The following is an 18,598-nucleotide window of genomic DNA, read 5'->3' as shown; positions in this document are numbered from 1 at the left end:
GGTGATGATAATACAGGGTTAGATAATGCAACCCAATATTTCAGAATACTGATTTATTGTTATTTGAGGAATCTTATTTGAGTGTCTCCCTTAATCTTTTGTATGTTCCCATCTCTGTTAACTGATCAGTAGAATATCGAAAGCATCAGTGTTCGTTATTCTACAGATCAGTAAAACAAAGGTTGAAACACAGAGGCTTTTCCCGTTTGAGAATTCTTTACTGTGATTGGTGGCTGAGTCATTTGATGATATTACTGCAGCTCTCAGAGTGGCCTTTGAACTGATGCCCAACAACAACCAATATCAGAAATAGTAGCATCTGCAGCAAAAGAAAACAAAAATCACCAGATTTTAGTTTGTGCATCTTTCACATGGCAAGAGTGGTTGCCTTGTTGACTACAAAATTCAGGCCAATATCTTGGACACTTCTGATTTTTCTCAATTGGCCAGAGATTTTGGTTTAAAATTTATGAGAAAGAGCAAAGAAGAGCACAATTTCATAATTTCCCCTTTTGACATTGGTTACTGTTGGGATCAATTCAAAGAACACTCTGACATTCAGCTGCAGTGATATCAGCCAGCAATCAATCAAATGAAAGCAATCTCACAAAGAGTGAATGGGTGGGGGGGCAAGAGGAGGAGGGGTGGGGTGGTGGGCGGAATGCACCACCAATAGCTGTGACATTATCAGTGACAGAGATTGGAATATACACCAGAGTAGCTATAAACTGAAATAAACTTCAAATCACAAAAATATATAATTTGAAATATTCAATGCAACACCTTCTACGTCAAATATATTTCTGAGAGAATATGAATCAATGCCATGGGATAGACATTCAAAAAGAGTGACACATTGAGACATCTTCATAAACACTGAAGCTTCCTGCCAATTCAATCAATATCCTTTGACTCTGGATGAGAAGGCAGCAAAATAACACCTGAGAGTCTCTTACAACTTCTCGATGTTTAAGATTCTTTAATTATCGTTGACTCATACTCAAAATGAAACAATACGCGTGAGTTACGTATGTGTGTAAATTAGGAATCAGAAAGTGTTCATACGATGAGGTAAGGGGGCATCTTGAGACTCCTGCCCTTTTTTAGCTTGTTACATGAACAGTGTAAAGATGAAAAGAAGTTGAGACTCCCATCACTTTAATAGTGTTCTTCGTGCTCTATATATTTTCTCATCCTGTGTCCCAGGATTACGTTGAATGGTGGGCTGTGGTTGTTCCTGCTTTTACATTTTCATGCCCTCTGCAGTGACAGGTATAACATAAGGAGTTAATTGTGTATGGAACCTCTGAACATCAACCATTGACCCTGCTGATCAACATTAACCCTTTTTTTACCTATGATCTTATCCAGTGGCGGACGAAGCAGCAGGAGCTGAATGGCCTAATCTACTCTTAAATTCTTCACGATGAATATTAATTCAGGTTTCACTTTATTTAAATCTTTGAAAATCGGACAGATTATTTCCAACTCATTTTAGTTCAAAGTTCAGATTTAGTGTCAGAGTGATATCAGATACAACTCTGAGATTCTTTTTCCTGTGGGTGAGGCAGATTTACCACATATTGGTAGTGCAAAAAACTGTACTTGTAAACAAGCTGATTGTGCAAAACAGAGAAAAAAAATCAATAAAGTGCAAAAGTAAGAGTCTTTAAATGAGTCCCTGATTGAGTTTATTGTTGAAGAGTCTGAGGGTGGAAGGGTGGCAGCTGTTCCTGATCCTGGTGGTGCAAGTCTAGTGGCACCTAAACCGCTTTCCTGATCGTAGTAGCAAGAATGAAGTATGTGCCGGGTAGTGTAGATGTTTGATGATTACTGCTGCTCCCTGACAGTAGCATTCCCTGTCAATGTTCCTGATGGTGAGTCTGTGATGACATGGGCTGTTTCCATTATCTTTTGCAGGGCTTTCCACTCAGGGATAATGGTGTCCTCATACCAGCCAGTCAGAAACACTTTCCACAAGACATCTGTAGAAATTTACCAGGTTTTCTGATGTCATAGCAACCCTTCACAAACTCCTAATAATCAAATGAGCTTGATTTTTATTCCAAAATGACAAGAGTGATGGAGGCAAGAGCTATTTGTTGAAACAGACCTCCTCTATCTCATTATAATTGCTCCTTCCTCTCTAAATTAACTGAAAGACTAAAGTGTTAAATGAGATGAATTCAGAGGCTTTCTCTAAAGGAAAGTATCAACTGAATTGAAATTTGTTGTGCCTGAATAAATACTAATGCAATAATTGCTGCATTATAACTCTTCATTCCAGTAAAATCTTTGACTTAAAATCTATGAAATAAAATCTTATCTCACAAATTTACAGACTGATTTGATATAAGCCAGCCACTTACATTTGGGTATTTTCAATAGAAGGCAGCCAGTCATTTGTCATCTCATTTCTTTGCTGTTTTAAAGACACTTATCTAAAGAGGCTGTGGAAGAAATAAACCACATCTCATGAAACTGATGAACTGCTGTTCGTTGATACTCCCCAATCATTCTCACGATTTTGATTTCATAATCTCTCTTAAAGGTAAAAGTTGCAAAGCATTATTTTTGCCTTTCCTTCTGACAGTGTATGTTCACACAATCGAATTTTCTAGCTACATTGAGTCAAGGTTGATGTGCCCCCTTTCCCAATTCACGTCAGGTACCTCTTGCAATGTGCCTCTACAGTTCTAATTTACATAAATTAAAACCAAGGCAAATGAGATTGCAAGTTAAGCTTGGAAGTGCAGATGGTGTAACAGGTTTGATTTGCAATTAATTAAGTCTGTATAACATAATTTGATAAGTAGTTTTTTTTTTAAGTGGCTAGAAAAGTGAACAACAATTTGTATACCACCTTGAGTTATACACTGACTTTTATGGTCAATAAACATTTCCCCAATTGCAGGTTCTGACAAAAATGAGGAGGATTTGAGCATAAACAATGCAGAAATCATGAAAACTAATTAATGGAGCAGCCAAAGAGTTTCTGAAGCTGTTGGTTTTTTTCTCTCTTCCATGCATAATTATACTTAGATAAAAACACATAAACAACAAACTTAATGAAGAGCTCATATTTTGTGTTATGCTTTATTGAAGTGTCGAAAGGCTCAAGCCCATGCATCTTTATATAAAATACCTCTATATTGTTTGACCTGCTGAAATTTTCCAGTATTGTGTTTTTACTTCAATTATGATGTCTGCATACGTTCATGTTTTACCCATAATTATACTTGGTTTTGACTCCGAGACTGTTCTTATTTGTGATATTGAGGGATTTTAACAAAGATTCCTCTATTTGCTGAAGATTAACAGTGGGCCACGTAATGAGCAATTTCTGAGCAACAGATGCTGGAGACATGAAATAAAACAGAAAAAAATCTGGAAACTCTCATGAAGCATCAGCAGAGAGAAAAATCGAGTCAAATGTTAAAGTGGTTCTTTGGTTGTTTGAACACAAACATGAATAGAGCTGCACATACAGAGATTTAATCACTTTGCGAAGCATGAGAACTCCTTTACAGCCATGAACAACTTGAATTGCTGTCCAGAGAGCTCCTCTTGGCTGACAAATCATGTCATTCTATCCCTTCAGACCCCTAGGATTTTGGAAAATGTGAACAGACTGCTCCATATCAGTACATATTCCTTAGAATTCTCTTGGGATTTATTAATCGGGGTCATATCCTTTGCCCAATGGTCTTTTCCTAACTTACCAAATAATGTGGCAGTTATCAGCTTTAGTGCATAACAGAAAGAAAGGAATGCAGCTAGCTTATCTCTTCCAGTCAACTTGCATTCTCAAACGCTTTATGCTGCAGACATCACCAGGATAGGAAAAGAGGGAAAAGCATGTTGTCTCTCCTTTCTAGTTCATCCAAATATTCAAATTTCCATATTGAGCTTCCAAAATTCTGTTGAGAGTGAAAGAAATACGGTGAAGATGCTTGATAGATATATAGCTGCAAATAGATCAGTCCTTGGCAGAATGTTGTCACTATGTGTCATTGCCAAATTATCCAGACAGCAGCCCATGCAGCCAAAGGTGAGCAGGATAATGATGTGATTATTCCAAGGGATAACATGTAGGTTGTATTCTCACTGTATTTGGGAGAGCACTACAAAGCTGTTTCCAACTCTCCTGTCTTTTTTGCAGAAATAGCAGAGATGATCTACACCCTATTTAATGGCTACACCAGTGGAAAGGAACAACAAACAGCCTACAACATGCTGATGGAGATCTCTACGCCCATGGTCTTTCGAGTGATACATCATTACAATTCACATTATGAAAAGTTTGGAGACTTTGGGTGGCGCAGTGAAGATGAACTTGGTCCAAGGTAGGAAAGGGTGTAAATCAGCAAATAATAAGAGCTAGAAAGAACTGCAGGGCAATGTCTGTATTTAATATTCACATAGATTACACCAATCTAGGTGACAATAATATTCTTTTTTTTTAATTTTTTTATTTTTCACACCATAAATCACATTAGCCATGATATACACTTTTTCTTTTTCACACATATACAGTGACTTTTTCTCCCCCCCCCCCTCCTCCCAAGCCACCCCCCCACCCCCCCCCTCATCCATTTTAGGTATACAATCTAGGTTGCATTAAACCAGTCAGACAATGTTGTCATTCAACAAAAATACACCAGAAATTCTACTGAGTCCATTCTTTACTTCCCTTCTCCTTCCATCAACTTAGGTAATGTTTGTCCCCGGTAGGTTTTCGCTATTGTATTTAATGTAAGGCTCCCATATTTGTTCGAATATTTCAATATTATATCTTAAACTATATAGAAATGAATAAATGTATTCCATTAGAAAAAAAGACAATAATATTCTTGAGGGAGAATTTGTGGCGTATATTTGTTGTGAAACCAACCAGGGATGTGGCTTTTTTTAAAATCTGGTCATGTCTAATGATTAACCTCACAACAAAGAATTGCCTGGGGAAGAAGGACCATAATATAATAGAAATTCACAGAGAGTTTTTAAATTGAGAGTCATTGAAATTGGTAGGGCAGGTTGAGAAAGTAATTAATAAGACATCTAAAATTCTCGGCTTTACGATGAAAGGCAACATCATGATGAAACTTAAACACCAACTGGACTAGTCTGTTTAATTCTGATTGTCTCATTGCAAGACATATATGTGTGCCTGGAAAGGGATTAAAATAATTCTATCTGGGTTCAGTGACTACAGTTACACGTTCTATTGAAGAGATTGGTTCTGTATTCATGGGCGAAAAGTAAGTTGAGGAAAAAAGAACATGATGGATATTTTCAAAATGATGAATGGTCATGGCAGAGTGATGGCAATAAGCCGTTGGCATTGGTGAAATGTTCATGAATTAGAGGTACAGGTATAAAAGGTACTTCCATAAAACTGTTGGAGTGAGAGTTCTGGGTTTTGGATGCAGCGCCATGAAGGATGGGAGATATCTAGCCAAGTCAACTTGAAGAAGATCCATTTCCCGTGGCTGGAAGCCCTTATCCATTGTGATGGTTCAGGGAAACATGGACGCTACAGATGCTGGAACCCTGACAAAGAATTGCTGGAAGAAGTCAGCAGGTCAGAAAGCATCCATGGTTAGAAATGGTCAGTCAATGTTTCAGGTCTGAACTCTTTATCAATACGGAAGTACAATAGGTAAAATTATGTATATAAAGGGGAAAGATGCTGGGGGAAGAGCTCAGAGAATAGAACGGAAGGTTTGGGAGGTGGAGGGAGAGACAGGGAGAAGGAGAAAGCATTAGGAATGGGAGGAAAAAGTTAGAAAGAGAAAAAAAGCGCAAGAGTACAGTAGTTAAAGAATAGATGGAAACAGTAGAATCAGATGGGGGTAGTGGGTTACCAAAAATCATTGTTCATGCTGTTAGGTATAGGGTTGTCCAGTAGGAATATGATGTGTTGTTTCAATGAATGAGACCAAGGACAGACTGTAGTTAATTAGTTGCGGAGAGTTAAATGGTTGACTGCAGGAAGCTCATGTTTTGACCCACAGACAATGTGTAGGTATTCAGTAAAGGGGTCACCCGAACTCCGTTTGGTCTCTGATGTAGAGGAGGCCAAACCCACTACACTGAATGCAGTAGCTGAGGATCAAGTACTTCCTGCTGTAACTGCAGAAAGTGCAAAACTCATTTTGACACCTTCCAGGTGAGGCAGAGCTTTGCATGCAAAAGAGTCCAACCCAATATACAGCATTGGGTGATCTCAGTGTACGTTTCTTCCTCCTCCCTTCTCATGGTTTCTCCCTCAACCTGACTCTCCTCCTCTCACACTTTCTGTCCTATCGCCTTTGAATGTTTCACACAGCTCTTTCCTCCTTTACGTATGTTTTATCTTAGTCATGATGAAGAGCTCAGTTGCAAAAACTTGACTGACCATTTCAACGTTTCTACCTATAGATGCTGTCTAACCTGCTGAGTTCCTCCAGCAACTCTTTGATGATACAGAGTATGGCTTTGATTTAGACAAGTATCTGTAATGCACTTTGATTGGAGATGATGGGTGAAGGTGGGCATGCATGATCAGTGTGAGTTTATTGTCATATACATCAGTACAATATGCAGATGTACCAAGATTCTTACTTGCTGTAATAACTGCAATAGTAAAAATTGAAATGAGCACAAATGCAAGACAGGGCAAGAGAGAATAAATATCAAAGGATAGATCAATAAATATTCAGTTTCAGTGAGTGCAAGAAAAAAAAAGTGACTTTTCAGTAGTGAAACAAAATGAGGTTTTACCGAATGGCAGAACAGGACTGTGGGCAAAATGTCTTGATCATGAGCCAAGATGTTCAGTGTATAGACACTCCATGGGCAGTGGAAAATCGGATTTACAGTAGTCTCACGAATAATATTAAAATACTTTGTGGTATTCATTAACAACAGGGTATAGTATATATAAATTAGTTTGGTTTAATTTTGGGTAGTGTTAGTTTTCATCAAAGATATTTGGTGAAATGAAAGAATTAAAGGAAGTGTTTTTTGCGCAGTACGCTAGGGATCACTGTAGAAAACAGATGTCAGCATGATGCAGCGCTGAGACAAAGCCAAGTAGTACATCAAGAAGAGGAGGATCAAATATTTTGGACCATGGGTTTTTACCTCTGTTTTGGGGAGGATTTGTTTGCTTCTAATTTACACGCAAATCAGTTTATGGACTGTTTCAAGGAACTAAACTTAACATAACCAGGTTGCTGCCTCTATTTAACAATGGGATCTGTTCATAAATACCTGGTGTTCATATCAGTTCAAATGGGCAAGATTATGGGCAACACAGTTAATAGAGATGCACTGTGTGACAGGCAGCATCTTGGGGATTTCATTGTCAAAATATGCAAGCACGGAAATAGCAAAGTCATTGCAATTTGACAACAAACACAACTCATTTTGTGGTCAGTCACTGCATAATAAACCTCACATATCATCTCTGCGAGTAAAACACGAACATCTGCAGATAACTGGATTGAAGTAAAACAACAATGCTGGAGAAACAGCAGGTCAAACACTGTACTTTATAACTTGATCACACCCAAACCAAATGGTGGTGGGGGGGGGAGGGGCAGGGGGAAAGAGCACAGTCCCACAGGCAGGAGGTAATGCTGGTGTGCCATCCCTCTCTTATCCACCCACTGTTTGCTGGTATGTCCCCCCTCCCTTATCCACCCCTCCCTGGTTTGCTGGTGTGTCCCCTCCCTTAGCTACATCCCCTTGTTTTCTGGTGTGTCTCCCCCTTCCTTTATCTACCTCCTCCCCCCTTGTTTGCTGTTGTATTCCCCCTCCTTTATCCACCCCCTTGTTTGCTGGTGTGTCCTTCCTCCCTTATACACCCCCCCCTGTTTGCTGGTGTGCCCTCCCTCCTTTATCCACCTCCCTGTTTGTTGGTTTGTCCCCCTTCCTTTATCTACCCCCCCCCTTGTTTTCTGATGTGTCCCTCCCTTTCTTATCCACCCCCCTGTTATTTGGTGTACCCTTCCTCCCTTATCCGCCTATTAACTCCTCCTAGTGGAACTGTACTCCTCCCCTGCCCCTCCCCCACCCATTTTATTTGTGAGCCTGTCTACATTTTTTTCATTCCTTGATGAAGGGCTCAAGCCCAAAATGTTGCTTATGTATTTTTATCTTTGCTATATACATTGTTTTACCTGCTGGGTTTCTCCAGCATTTTGTGTTGTTATATCGTCTCTGTTATTTGGCGGATATTTAGTCAGGTATAGTTCTCTCCTGGCTGTAAAATCTTCAACTCACTTCCTTACTTTCTGAGGGACTTCCAATTTACGTGCATATCAACCTCATTTCTTTGCTCAGCAGACAAAGGTTTCACGCACCTGCTTTTCCAAAATGTGCATTTTATAAGGTCTGTTGTGAAAATTACTTTTCAAAAGCAAATTGAGCTCCAAATTAGGCGCAGCATCTCATGACAAAAAAAAACAACTTCAAAGGAATGATTGGGAATGTGCTGATGGCTTGGTTTCCCCAATTTTTTTTTAAATGTTTCTTCTGTTAGTTTATTATCTCCACCTTAATTTTTCCAAATAACTTAATTTTGATCACATTTGAAGTTTCCTTCACTGTGCCCCAAGTTAATTTTACATTTTCTTTACATGGATTTTTGATTTAATTTATTGGATGAGTTTGAGATTTATTTTTTTAACATTCAAAAATAATTATGCTGCAAAAATGTTGGGGGGGGTGGTATATACATTTATAAAGCAAGGAGCTGGGCATTTGAGCTGATGGCATCCTGTTACCTTTCATTAAGTTAGGGCAGCCACAAGTGCTGGTCAGCAGTCATCGATTAGCCTGCTCTGTAGATGAACGTGTGGCACAGTCTATGGTACTTGCTTTGGGGTTGATTCCTTACATGTGTTGATAACTTCATCTCTGCCTCATATCTGATTGACATGGGAACCTTCAGCGATGTTTCTTAATTTTTTTTTAAGCCGGAGGGTGGCGAATTTGTTGCTACAGTTTGTAGTGGAGGCCAAGTCTTTGAGTGCATTCAAGGCAGAGATTGATAGGTTTTTGATTAGCAAGAACATCAAAGGTTATGGGGAGAAAGCCAGGCTGTGGGGCTGAGTAGGAAAATGGATCACCTCATGATTGAATGGCGGGGCCAGACTCAATGGTCTGAATAGCCTATTTCTGCTCTTATGGTGTTAACTCTTGTCCTCTACCTCATGCCAGCTCACCCCCTGCCTCCAGAAAATGAACAATGGTAAGAAATTGCTCAATGTTTTCCATGTCAATCATTAGGGAAGAATCAGGAGTCTGTAATAATGTTCAAAAACAAAATGCAGCATAGTTGGTGAAGTAGTTAGCACAGCTCTATTACAGCATCAGCGACCTGATCTGAATCTGGCGCTGACTGTAAGGCATTTGTACCTGTTCGTGCGGGTTTCTCTGGGTGCGCCAGTTTCCTTCCTCATTCCAAAGGCATGCATATAAGTAGGTTAACTGGGTGAATTTGGGCTGTGTGGGCTTGTGGGCCGGAAGGGCCTGTTCCCAGCCTGTATGCCTAAATTATCATTATCATTTAATTGATATTATTAATTTAATTTTCAGAAAGGTTTTGCTAGCTTCAGCCTTTATTTAAAACTCATAAAATCTGGAAATATGAAATGAAAACAGAAAATGCTGGAAATATTGGAAAGTCTGACAGCATCTTTAGGAAAGAGCAACATGATGCTGCGGAGTTGACTGAGAATTTCTAACTTTTTCTGTTTTTTGGTTGCCTTTATTCAATTGCATGTTTGAAATCCCTCTTCCTACTAGGCTGGTAATTTGGGAAAACAAAAACAGCATGGCAGTGATAAAATTACTTTCCCCACACAAGCTGCCTGACCTGTTGTACACCCCCAAGATATATAACCTCACTTCCAATTTTAATATTTTGGTTTTCAAGTTAAACAAGTTAATTTGATTAAAACTAGACATATAACATATTCCACCAAGTGGTTAGTGTTTGATTTTAGCACCTCAATTACATTTAATTTCAAATTGTATGAAGATCATATAATTTGCATTTGTAGCTGGACACAGTGGATCAAATCGCTCTGCAGGCTGTCAAAATTAGGGATTATCTGCTCCCTCTCTGATGTGATACTTCCTTTACGATGATGTTTATTATCATGGGTTCAGGATACTGTAAACAAAAAACTTTGCTTTGCATGCTCTGCGGGCAGCTCACATAAGGTTGCCGTGCTCCAGCACCATTTTGAATTTTAAATTTGCAGAAAACAGGGCAAGGAAACGGATGCACTATCAATAATCACAGAAGTATAGAGTTGTGAAACAATCAGGCTTTTATTAACTATAGACTGGAACAGTTGTCAACCTTATTGACTGATCGAGACAGAGTGGAATGGGGAGCATGAAAGGGCTAGGGGTAGGATTGGTCTTGAGAGGTGTGCCCACCTGACAGCAGCCAATCATAGCATAACAGTGTTTTACCACATTCACCCTCCTTTTTAAGAAGAGTCTGGCAGGGTGAGAAAAAATGATTAAACAAATAAATACATTTTACAGACTATAGCATGAATAAAAGCTCTCATGACCGGAGGGAGAACAAATGCTTTTATTAGGTTACAACTAATGGTAGGGTCTCACAGTAGTCTTTAGAAGAATTTTGGGTTTAGGCGGAAAACCAGGGTTATAAAGTAAGCAGATGGGGGAAGAGCCGGGAGGTGGGGCCAGCCATCAGCACAACACACTACCAGTGAATCTCAGTTCACTACATTCACCCCTTCCTGTAGAAGTTAGGGTCTGTGAATGAAGACAGAAAACATGGGTTAGGATAAAAATGGTTTAAAAATATAGAGTTATTTACAAATTTACAGATTTAAGTGATCCAGGAATCTGGAGATTCTGGTGGAGCACCTTAGAATCAGAGGGCCTTGGACTCCTTGGGTCTCCTGCCCTCATAATGGAGGAGAGGCGGGCTGGGTCTCTGGCTCAAAGGTGGAGGGGGATGCACTTTCCTCCTGAACCGGATCCCCCAAGGCCCTGACTGGGGGTGAAGAGAATGAGGTCTGAGGCTTACAGGGCACCTGAGGCAATGGATCCTCTGTTCCAGTGGGTACCAGGTCCATAATGGAGACAGTGTCCTCCCTGCCATCTGGGTACTACACATAGGCATGTGTGGGATTGGTGTGGAGCACCCTTTCTACCAGGGGGTCGGTCTTGCTTCTCCTCACGTGCTTCCTGAGAAGGACTGGACCAGGAATGGTGAGCCAGATTGGGAGTATGGTTCCTGATGCTGACCTTCTCTTGAAAGTGAATAGGAGCTCATGAGGAATAGCGTTGGTCGTGGTACATAGTAGCAACTGATGGAATGAAGTGCTATAGGGAGGACTTCCTGCCGGCGTGAGTCTAGAAGGCCTTTTGACTTCAGGGCCAGTTTTACAGCCTTCCAGACCATGGTGTTCTCCTTTTCAACCTGCTCATTCCCCTGATGGTTGTAGCTCATAGTCCTGCTGGACGTGATGCCCCTCACCAGCAGGTACTGACATAGCTCATCACTCATAAATGCTGAGCGCTGGTCACTATGAATATAGCTGGGATACCTGAACAAGGAAAAAATGGAGTCTAGGGGCTTTATCACTGATGAAGTGGACGTGTCTGAACATGGAATGCTGAATGGGAAGCGGGAGTACTCATCAAAGACAGAGCGGAAGAAAGTGTTCCCATTTGTGGAAGGGAGAGGTCCCTTAAAATAGACTCTAAGCCATTCAAAGGGCTGGATGACCTGATCAGGTGTGCATTCGCTGTGTGATAGAAATGCAGCTTTCAATCCGCGCAGACCTGGCAAGACCTGGTCATTTCCCTGACGTCCTCCATGGAGTTGGGCAGATTGTGTGCCTTAACAAAATGAGTCATCTGGGTAACTCCTGGATGGCAGAGCTCATTATGCAGAGACCGCAGTTGACTGGTGTGTGCAGAGGCACAGCTTCCATTAGATAAGGAATCTGGAGGCTCATTAAGGCCTCAAGGCCGATAGTCGATGTCATAATTGTAGGTGGAGAGCTCAATCCTCCACTTAGCAATGTTGTCATTCTTGATTTTTCCCCTCTTGACATTATTAAACATGAATGCATGAATGTCTGAAGCGTCAGACACCTAGGGTACTCAAGGAAGTGGCCATTCAGATAGCAGATGCTTTAAGAATTATTTTCCAGAACTCGATAGACTCAGAATCAGTACCCATGGATTGGAGGGTAGCTAATGTTACCCCACTATTTAAAAAGGGGGGTAGAGAAAAAGCGGGGAATTATCGGCCAGTGAGCCTTACATCAGTAGTGGGCAAAATGATGGAATCCATTATTAAGGATGTAATAGAGGAGCATATGACTAGCAGAGAAGGGATCGGATGAAGTCAACTTGGATTTACAAAAGGTAAATCGTGCTTGACAAATCTATTGGAATTCTTTGAGATGGTGACAGGTAAAATAGATGGGGGAGAGCCAGTGGATGTGGTGTACCTGGACTTCCAAAAGGCTTTCGACAAGGTCCCGCATAAACGACTGGCTTCCAAAATCAAGGCTCATGGGATTGGGGGCAAAGTATCGATGTGGATTGAGAACTGGCTGGCAGGTAGAAGACAGAGAGTTGGGATAAATGGCTCATTTTCTGAGTGGCAGGCGGTGACCATTGGGGTACCACAGGGATCTGTACTGGGACCCCAGCTGTTCACAATTTACATTAATGATCTGGATGAGGGGATTGGATGTAATATCTCCAAATTTGCAGATGACACTAAGCTAGGAGGGGTTGTTTGCATGGAAGAGGGGGTCAGGAAGCTCCAGTGTGATTTAGATAAATTGGGAGACTGGGCAGATACATGGCAAATGCACTACAATGTGGATAAATGTGAGGTTATCCACTTTGGTAATACAAACCGGAGGGCAGATTACTATTTGAATGGCAATAGATTAAGAGATGGGGAAGTGCAGAGAGACCTAGGGGTACTTGTACATCAGTCTCTGAAGGCGAGCATGCAGGTACAGCAGGCGGTTAAAAAGGCAAATGTATGTTGGCCTTCATATCAAGAGGGTTTGAGTATAGGAACAAGGATACCTTACTGCAGCTGTACAGGGCCTTGGTGAGACCCCACCTGGAGTATTGTGTGCAGTTTTGGTCACCTTATCTAAGGAAGGATGTTCTTGCAATGGAGGGAGTGCAGAGGCCATTCAGCAGGCTGATACCTGGAATGGCAGGAATGACTTATGAGGAAAGATTGCGCAAATTGGGATTGTACTCCCTGGAGTTTAGAAGATTGAGAGGGGATCTCATAGAGACATATAAAATTCTGGCAGGACTGGACAGAATGGATGCAGATGGGATGTTTCCAATGATGGGATAATCCAGAACCCGGGGCCATGGTTTGAGGATAATAGGCAAACCATTTAGGACCGAGATGAGGAGGAATTTCTTTACCCAGAGGGTGGTGAATCTGTGGAATTCATTGCCACAGAGGGCAGTAGAGGCAGGTGCATTAAATATATTTAAGAGGGAATTAGATATATTTCTTCAGTGTAAGGGTATTAAAGGTTACGGAGAGAAGGCGGGGACGGGGTACTGAACTTTAAGATCAGCCATGATCTCGTTGAATGGCGGAGCAGGCTCGAAGGGTCGAATGACCTACTCCCGCTCCTATCTTCTATGTTTCTATCTATGTTTCTATGTCACTTTCCACTTAGAAAGGTATATTCCCGTCCACCGTATGCATGGCAACTTTCACAATGTGGTTCTGGAGGTAGTTAAAAGCTGGTCGTGCTTCAGCTGAGAGGCGGAAATTAGTGGCTTTATAGAGAGACTGAACCTTATCAGTGTATTGACAGATCCACGGCGTGTAATATGAGGAAAAAAAACCCAGGCATCTCCACAAAACCTTTGTGGTCCTGGGGATGGGGAGCTCTAACAAGTGACACATCCTATCAGGATTGAGGCCAATGATGTCATTCTCCACCACGTAGCCAAGGATAACCAGACGTTTAGTCCTGAACACACACTTGTCAGAATTATGTGAAGTTCAGGGCTTTTGCCACATGGAGAAAACTCTGGAGGTTAGCATCATGGTCTTCCAAGGTGTGGCCACAGATGGTGACATTATCGAGGTCGGGGAAGGTAGCCTTCAACCCATACTCATCCACCATTCTGTCCATCTGTTTCTGGAAGATAGAAACCCTGTTATTAATGTGACAGAGTATATAGATATGTTTTGGGGAGATAAATCGGGAAAGATTTGTTAGAGTAGTTACATACAAACATTTTAAAACAGATCTTACTTGAAATACTGGAGCTCTGCTAATGCTAGATATATCGGCCCCAAAGCCTTTGCAAGAGCTTTGGAGAGTGCCCAAGAGACTTCACTAATGGATTGTTGTTTACAAAAGGGTAAAAGATGAAAGCTTGTCAGAGCTGCAGATTGTATGAGGTTGTTCTAAGAGGATCATGTAGTTTTGCAAGCAGAGAGAGTCAAAAAGTTTTCTGTGTGTGTATGTGTGTGTGTGTGTGTGTGTGTGTGTGTGTGTGTGTGTGTGTGTGTGTGTGAGAGAGAGAGAGAGAGAGAGAGAGAGAGAGAGAGAGAGAGAGAGAGGGAGAGAGTTCTACAGTGCTACAGCCAGCAACAGCAGCTGGGATTGGAACAGGACAAGCTGGCAAACTTGTGGAAAACCCCATTTGAAAGATGGGTTTAAGTGCTTTGTTCAGCCTGGTCAAAACCCTTGTGGTTCATGCAAGAGGAGAGGACTGGCTGTCTAATGTTTCAGTTGGAATAAGTGAAACAAAAGGGAACTCTGTGTGATCTGAAAGAAAGAGGTTATCATCTGAAGAACCCTGAAGGGGCAAGTTTCATCAGCAAGATACTGAAGTGGTTGATGGAAGTAAATCAGTTGTGGATGTCGTGGAACAACAAATCTCTCTCTAAAAACCTACAAGAACCTTCCTGAATGGTAACCATTTACATTTCAAGTACCAAAGCCTGGTGAACCTTTATAAATGTTAAATTATGTGCACAGTATAAGAACTGCCTGCAACCAGTGAACTTAGAGGAGTGAGAAGTGAGATTGGACTGTGAACCAAATAACTTTTCTGAACTTACGCATACATTACATACACATATACTTAGAATTAAAATGGGGTTGAGTTAACTTAGTTAAGTCAATAGTGATAAATTAAATGTGATTCTGTTTTCATGTTTAGAGAAAATTAAAAGAAAATTTTGTTTAAGTATTTATTTGTCTTGATGAATATCTATTGCTGCTGAGTTTATGGGTCCTCTGGTCAAATACTGAAAGGACCCTCCGGAAATGATAGAGATGACTGTTAGCCTTAAATGGCATATATGGACAGTTCTCAGAACCGATTGACAGCAGGTGATAGGCAACTTTCAGATTGATGATTGAATAAATGCGATACTGTGCAATATCATTCCATTTAAGGAAGGGGGTATGCGTCCAGGAGTGTGTATGGATTAACAGTTTGGCTATAGTCAATTTCTAGCCAAGACTTGTTTTTCCCTTTTACCACTTCCACTTGCACTCTCCACGGGCTGTGCTAGGTTCAATTATACCTTCTTCAAGTCTGAGACATTGTGTCTCAGACTTGATAAAATCTCAATCTGCTGTACTGTACTTCCTGCTCTCAGAAGCAATGGGTTTGCAGTCTGAGGACAGATTTGGGAAGAGACGAGGGGGGTCGATATTCAGTGTGGAGAGACTGCATGTGGGTTCTAATTTTAGGGGCTCTTAGTTTTGAATCGTTATGGGGGGAGGGGACTGGAATACTCCAAGGTCATGCTTTTAAGGTGACACAGGAAGTCCAGACCCAATAACACTGGGGCACACAATTCATCAAGTATATGCAAGTGAAATTTACAGAATTTCCCCCCCACTTCAAATGACAGATGTATTATACAGTGTTGTTGAACACGTGTAGAATGCGAATGAGACATGAGAAATATGCAGTAATTAGAAGGATCCATCTTCAGGTTGTATTTTTGCACAGTCCATGAGTCTATGAAGCTCTCAGTAGATCCCGTGTCGATTAGGCATTTAGTGGAATGTCTGTTTACCTTTACAGTCACTATGGAGTTGCTGAGCTGGTGAGATCTTTCCTGATCTAGACCCATCAAAACTAGATCGTGGCAGGGACATTTGCTAAGGCTACTCAGGAGCCTTTAAACTAGAATGGTTGGGGGAAGGAACCAAGAGAAGGAGAACAACAAGGAGAAAGTTAGATTGCAAACAGAGAAAGCTTGTAGACAAAGTTTGGGGGTGGACAGGCAGTTGATAGTGAAGGAAGATTCTCCGCACAAAGATGGAGAGGAGATGATAGAAATAAAAATAGAGTTGCTTGTAAAGATAGAGGCAAACAGAGAATAAGTAGCAGAAAATTTCTGAAATGCATATATTTTAATGCTAGCAGCATTGTAAGGAAAGTGGATGAGCTGAGGGTGTGGATCGACACTTGGCAATATGACGTGGTAGCGATTATTGAAACATGGTTGCAGGAGGGATGTGATTGGCAGCTAAATATTCCTAGGTTTCATTGCTTTAGGTATGAGAGAATTAGAGGGGCAAGAGGGGGTGGTGTAGTATTGCTTGTCAGGAAATATATTGCAGTGGTGGTGAGGTAGGGTAGATTAGAGGGTTTGTCCAGAGAGGATATATGGGTGGAATTGAGGAATGAGAAATGGGTAGTCACACATACATATAGATAGATAGCAGATATTTGTAGTAAACACAGGGTTGTGATAGTGGGAGATTTTAATTTTCCAAATACAGATTGGGAAACTCATTCTGTGAAAGGGCTAGATGGATTGGAATTTGTAAAATGTGTGCAGAATTGTTTTTTAGAGCAATACGTAGAACTACAAGTAGAGAAGGGGCAGTGTTGGATTTACTGTTGGGGAATGAGATAGATCATGTGACGGAGGTATGTGTTGGAGAGCACATCGAGTCCAGTGATCATAGTGCCATTAGCTTCAATGCAATATTGGAATGGGATAGGTCAGGACCTAAGATTGTGGTTTTTGAATGGGGAAAAGCTAGATTTGAGGAGATGAGAAAGGATTTATGAGGAGTGGATTGGGACAATTTGTTTTATGGGAAGGATATAGTAGAGAAATGGAGGTCTTTTAAAGGTGAGATTTTGAGGGTATAAAATCTTTATGTTCCTATCAGGATAAAAGGCAGAATCTAAGTTTGAGAGAGGGATGGTTTTCAAGGGATATTGGAAACTTAGTTCGTAAAAGAGGGAAACCGACAATAAATATAAGAGACAAGGAATAAAGGAGATGTTCGGAGAATACATTGAATGTAAAAAGAATCTTAAGAAAGAAATAAGAAAAACTAAATGAAGGTACAAAGTGGCTTTAGCAAACAGGGTGAAAATAAATCCAAAAGGTTTCTATAAATATGTTAATAGCAAAAAGAGGCTGAGGGATAAAAATGGTCCATTACAGAATCAGAGCAGACAACTGTGTGTGGAGCCAAATGAGATGGGGGAGATTTTGAACAAGTTATTTTCTTTGGTATTCACTAAGAAGAAAAATATTGAATTGTACAGGGTAAAGGAAGCAAAGAGGCTAATTATCAAAAATATGGTGATTAAGAAAGATCTTTTGAAGCATATTGAGGTGGATGTCTCCAGGTCCTGATAGGATTTTCCCCAGGACCTTTAGAGAAGTTAGTGAGGAAATAGCAGTGGCTCTGAGAGTAATTTTTCAAATGTCATTAGAAATGGGTATTGTGCCGCAGGATTGGCATATTGCACATGTGGCTCCTTTGTTTAAAAAGGGTTTGAGGAGGAAGCCTAGCAATTATCGGCCTGTAAGTTTGACATCAGTGGTAGGTAAGCTAATGCAAAGTGTTCTTAGAGATAATATATATAAGTATCTGAAGAGACAGGCTTTGATCAGGAATACTTAACACAGCATTATGCATGGAAGGTCATGTTTGACCAATCTTGTTGAAGTTTTTGAAGAGGTGACTTGGAATGTAGATGAATGGAAAACAGTGGATGTTGTCTATATGGTCTTCAGTAAGGCCTTTGATAAGGTTCTGCATGGAAGTTAGTTAGGAAATTTCAGGTAATAAATGGATTCAACAATGGTTGGAAGGGAGATGCCAGAGACTTGTAGTGGATAGCTATTTGTCAGGATGGAAACCAATAACAAGCAGACTGCCTCAGGGATCAGTATTGGGTTCCTTGCTATTTGTCATTTACATTAATGACTTGGATGATGGGTGGTAAATTGGATTAGTAAATATGTGGATGGACATTGGACTGCTTAGAAGAGTGGGCTGAAAGGTGGCAGATGGAGTTTAATGCTGAGAAGTGCAAAGTGCTTCATTTTGGAAGAAATAATCAAAACAGGACATATGTATTAAATGGTAGGGCATTGAACAGTGGAGCAGATAGATCAAGGAATAATGGTTCATCATTCCCTAAAGGTAGAATCTCATGTGGATAGGGTGGTGAAGAAGGCTTTTGGTATCCTGGCCTTTATAAATCAAAGCATAGCATACAGGAGTTGGGAGATGATGTGAGACTATTCAAGGCATTAATGAGG

At 40.7% G+C, this 18,598-nt stretch overlaps 1 protein-coding gene across 11 annotated transcripts in view; it reads left to right on the top strand.

Annotated features, from left to right (window-relative positions):
* LOC138760976 (astrotactin-2-like) overlaps nt 1–18,598 on the top strand; it is a 1,981,947-nt gene that overhangs the window by 1,933,773 nt on the left and 29,576 nt on the right. For all 11 annotated transcript variants that reach the window (XM_069932424.1, XM_069932434.1, XM_069932420.1 and 8 more), the window contains one exon: nt 4,163–4,346. In XM_069932424.1, the coding sequence (XP_069788525.1) occupies nt 4,163–4,346 (184 nt within the window). The remainder of the gene's footprint in view (nt 1–4,162; nt 4,347–18,598) is intronic.

The sequence above is a fragment of the Narcine bancroftii genome, chromosome 1 (genome assembly GCF_036971445.1).
Source record: "Narcine bancroftii isolate sNarBan1 chromosome 1, sNarBan1.hap1, whole genome shotgun sequence".
NCBI lineage: Eukaryota > Metazoa > Chordata > Chondrichthyes > Torpediniformes > Narcinidae > Narcine > Narcine bancroftii.
The sequence above is the reverse complement of the archived record's forward strand: the minus strand, read 5'-3'. Positions and strand labels throughout refer to the sequence as shown.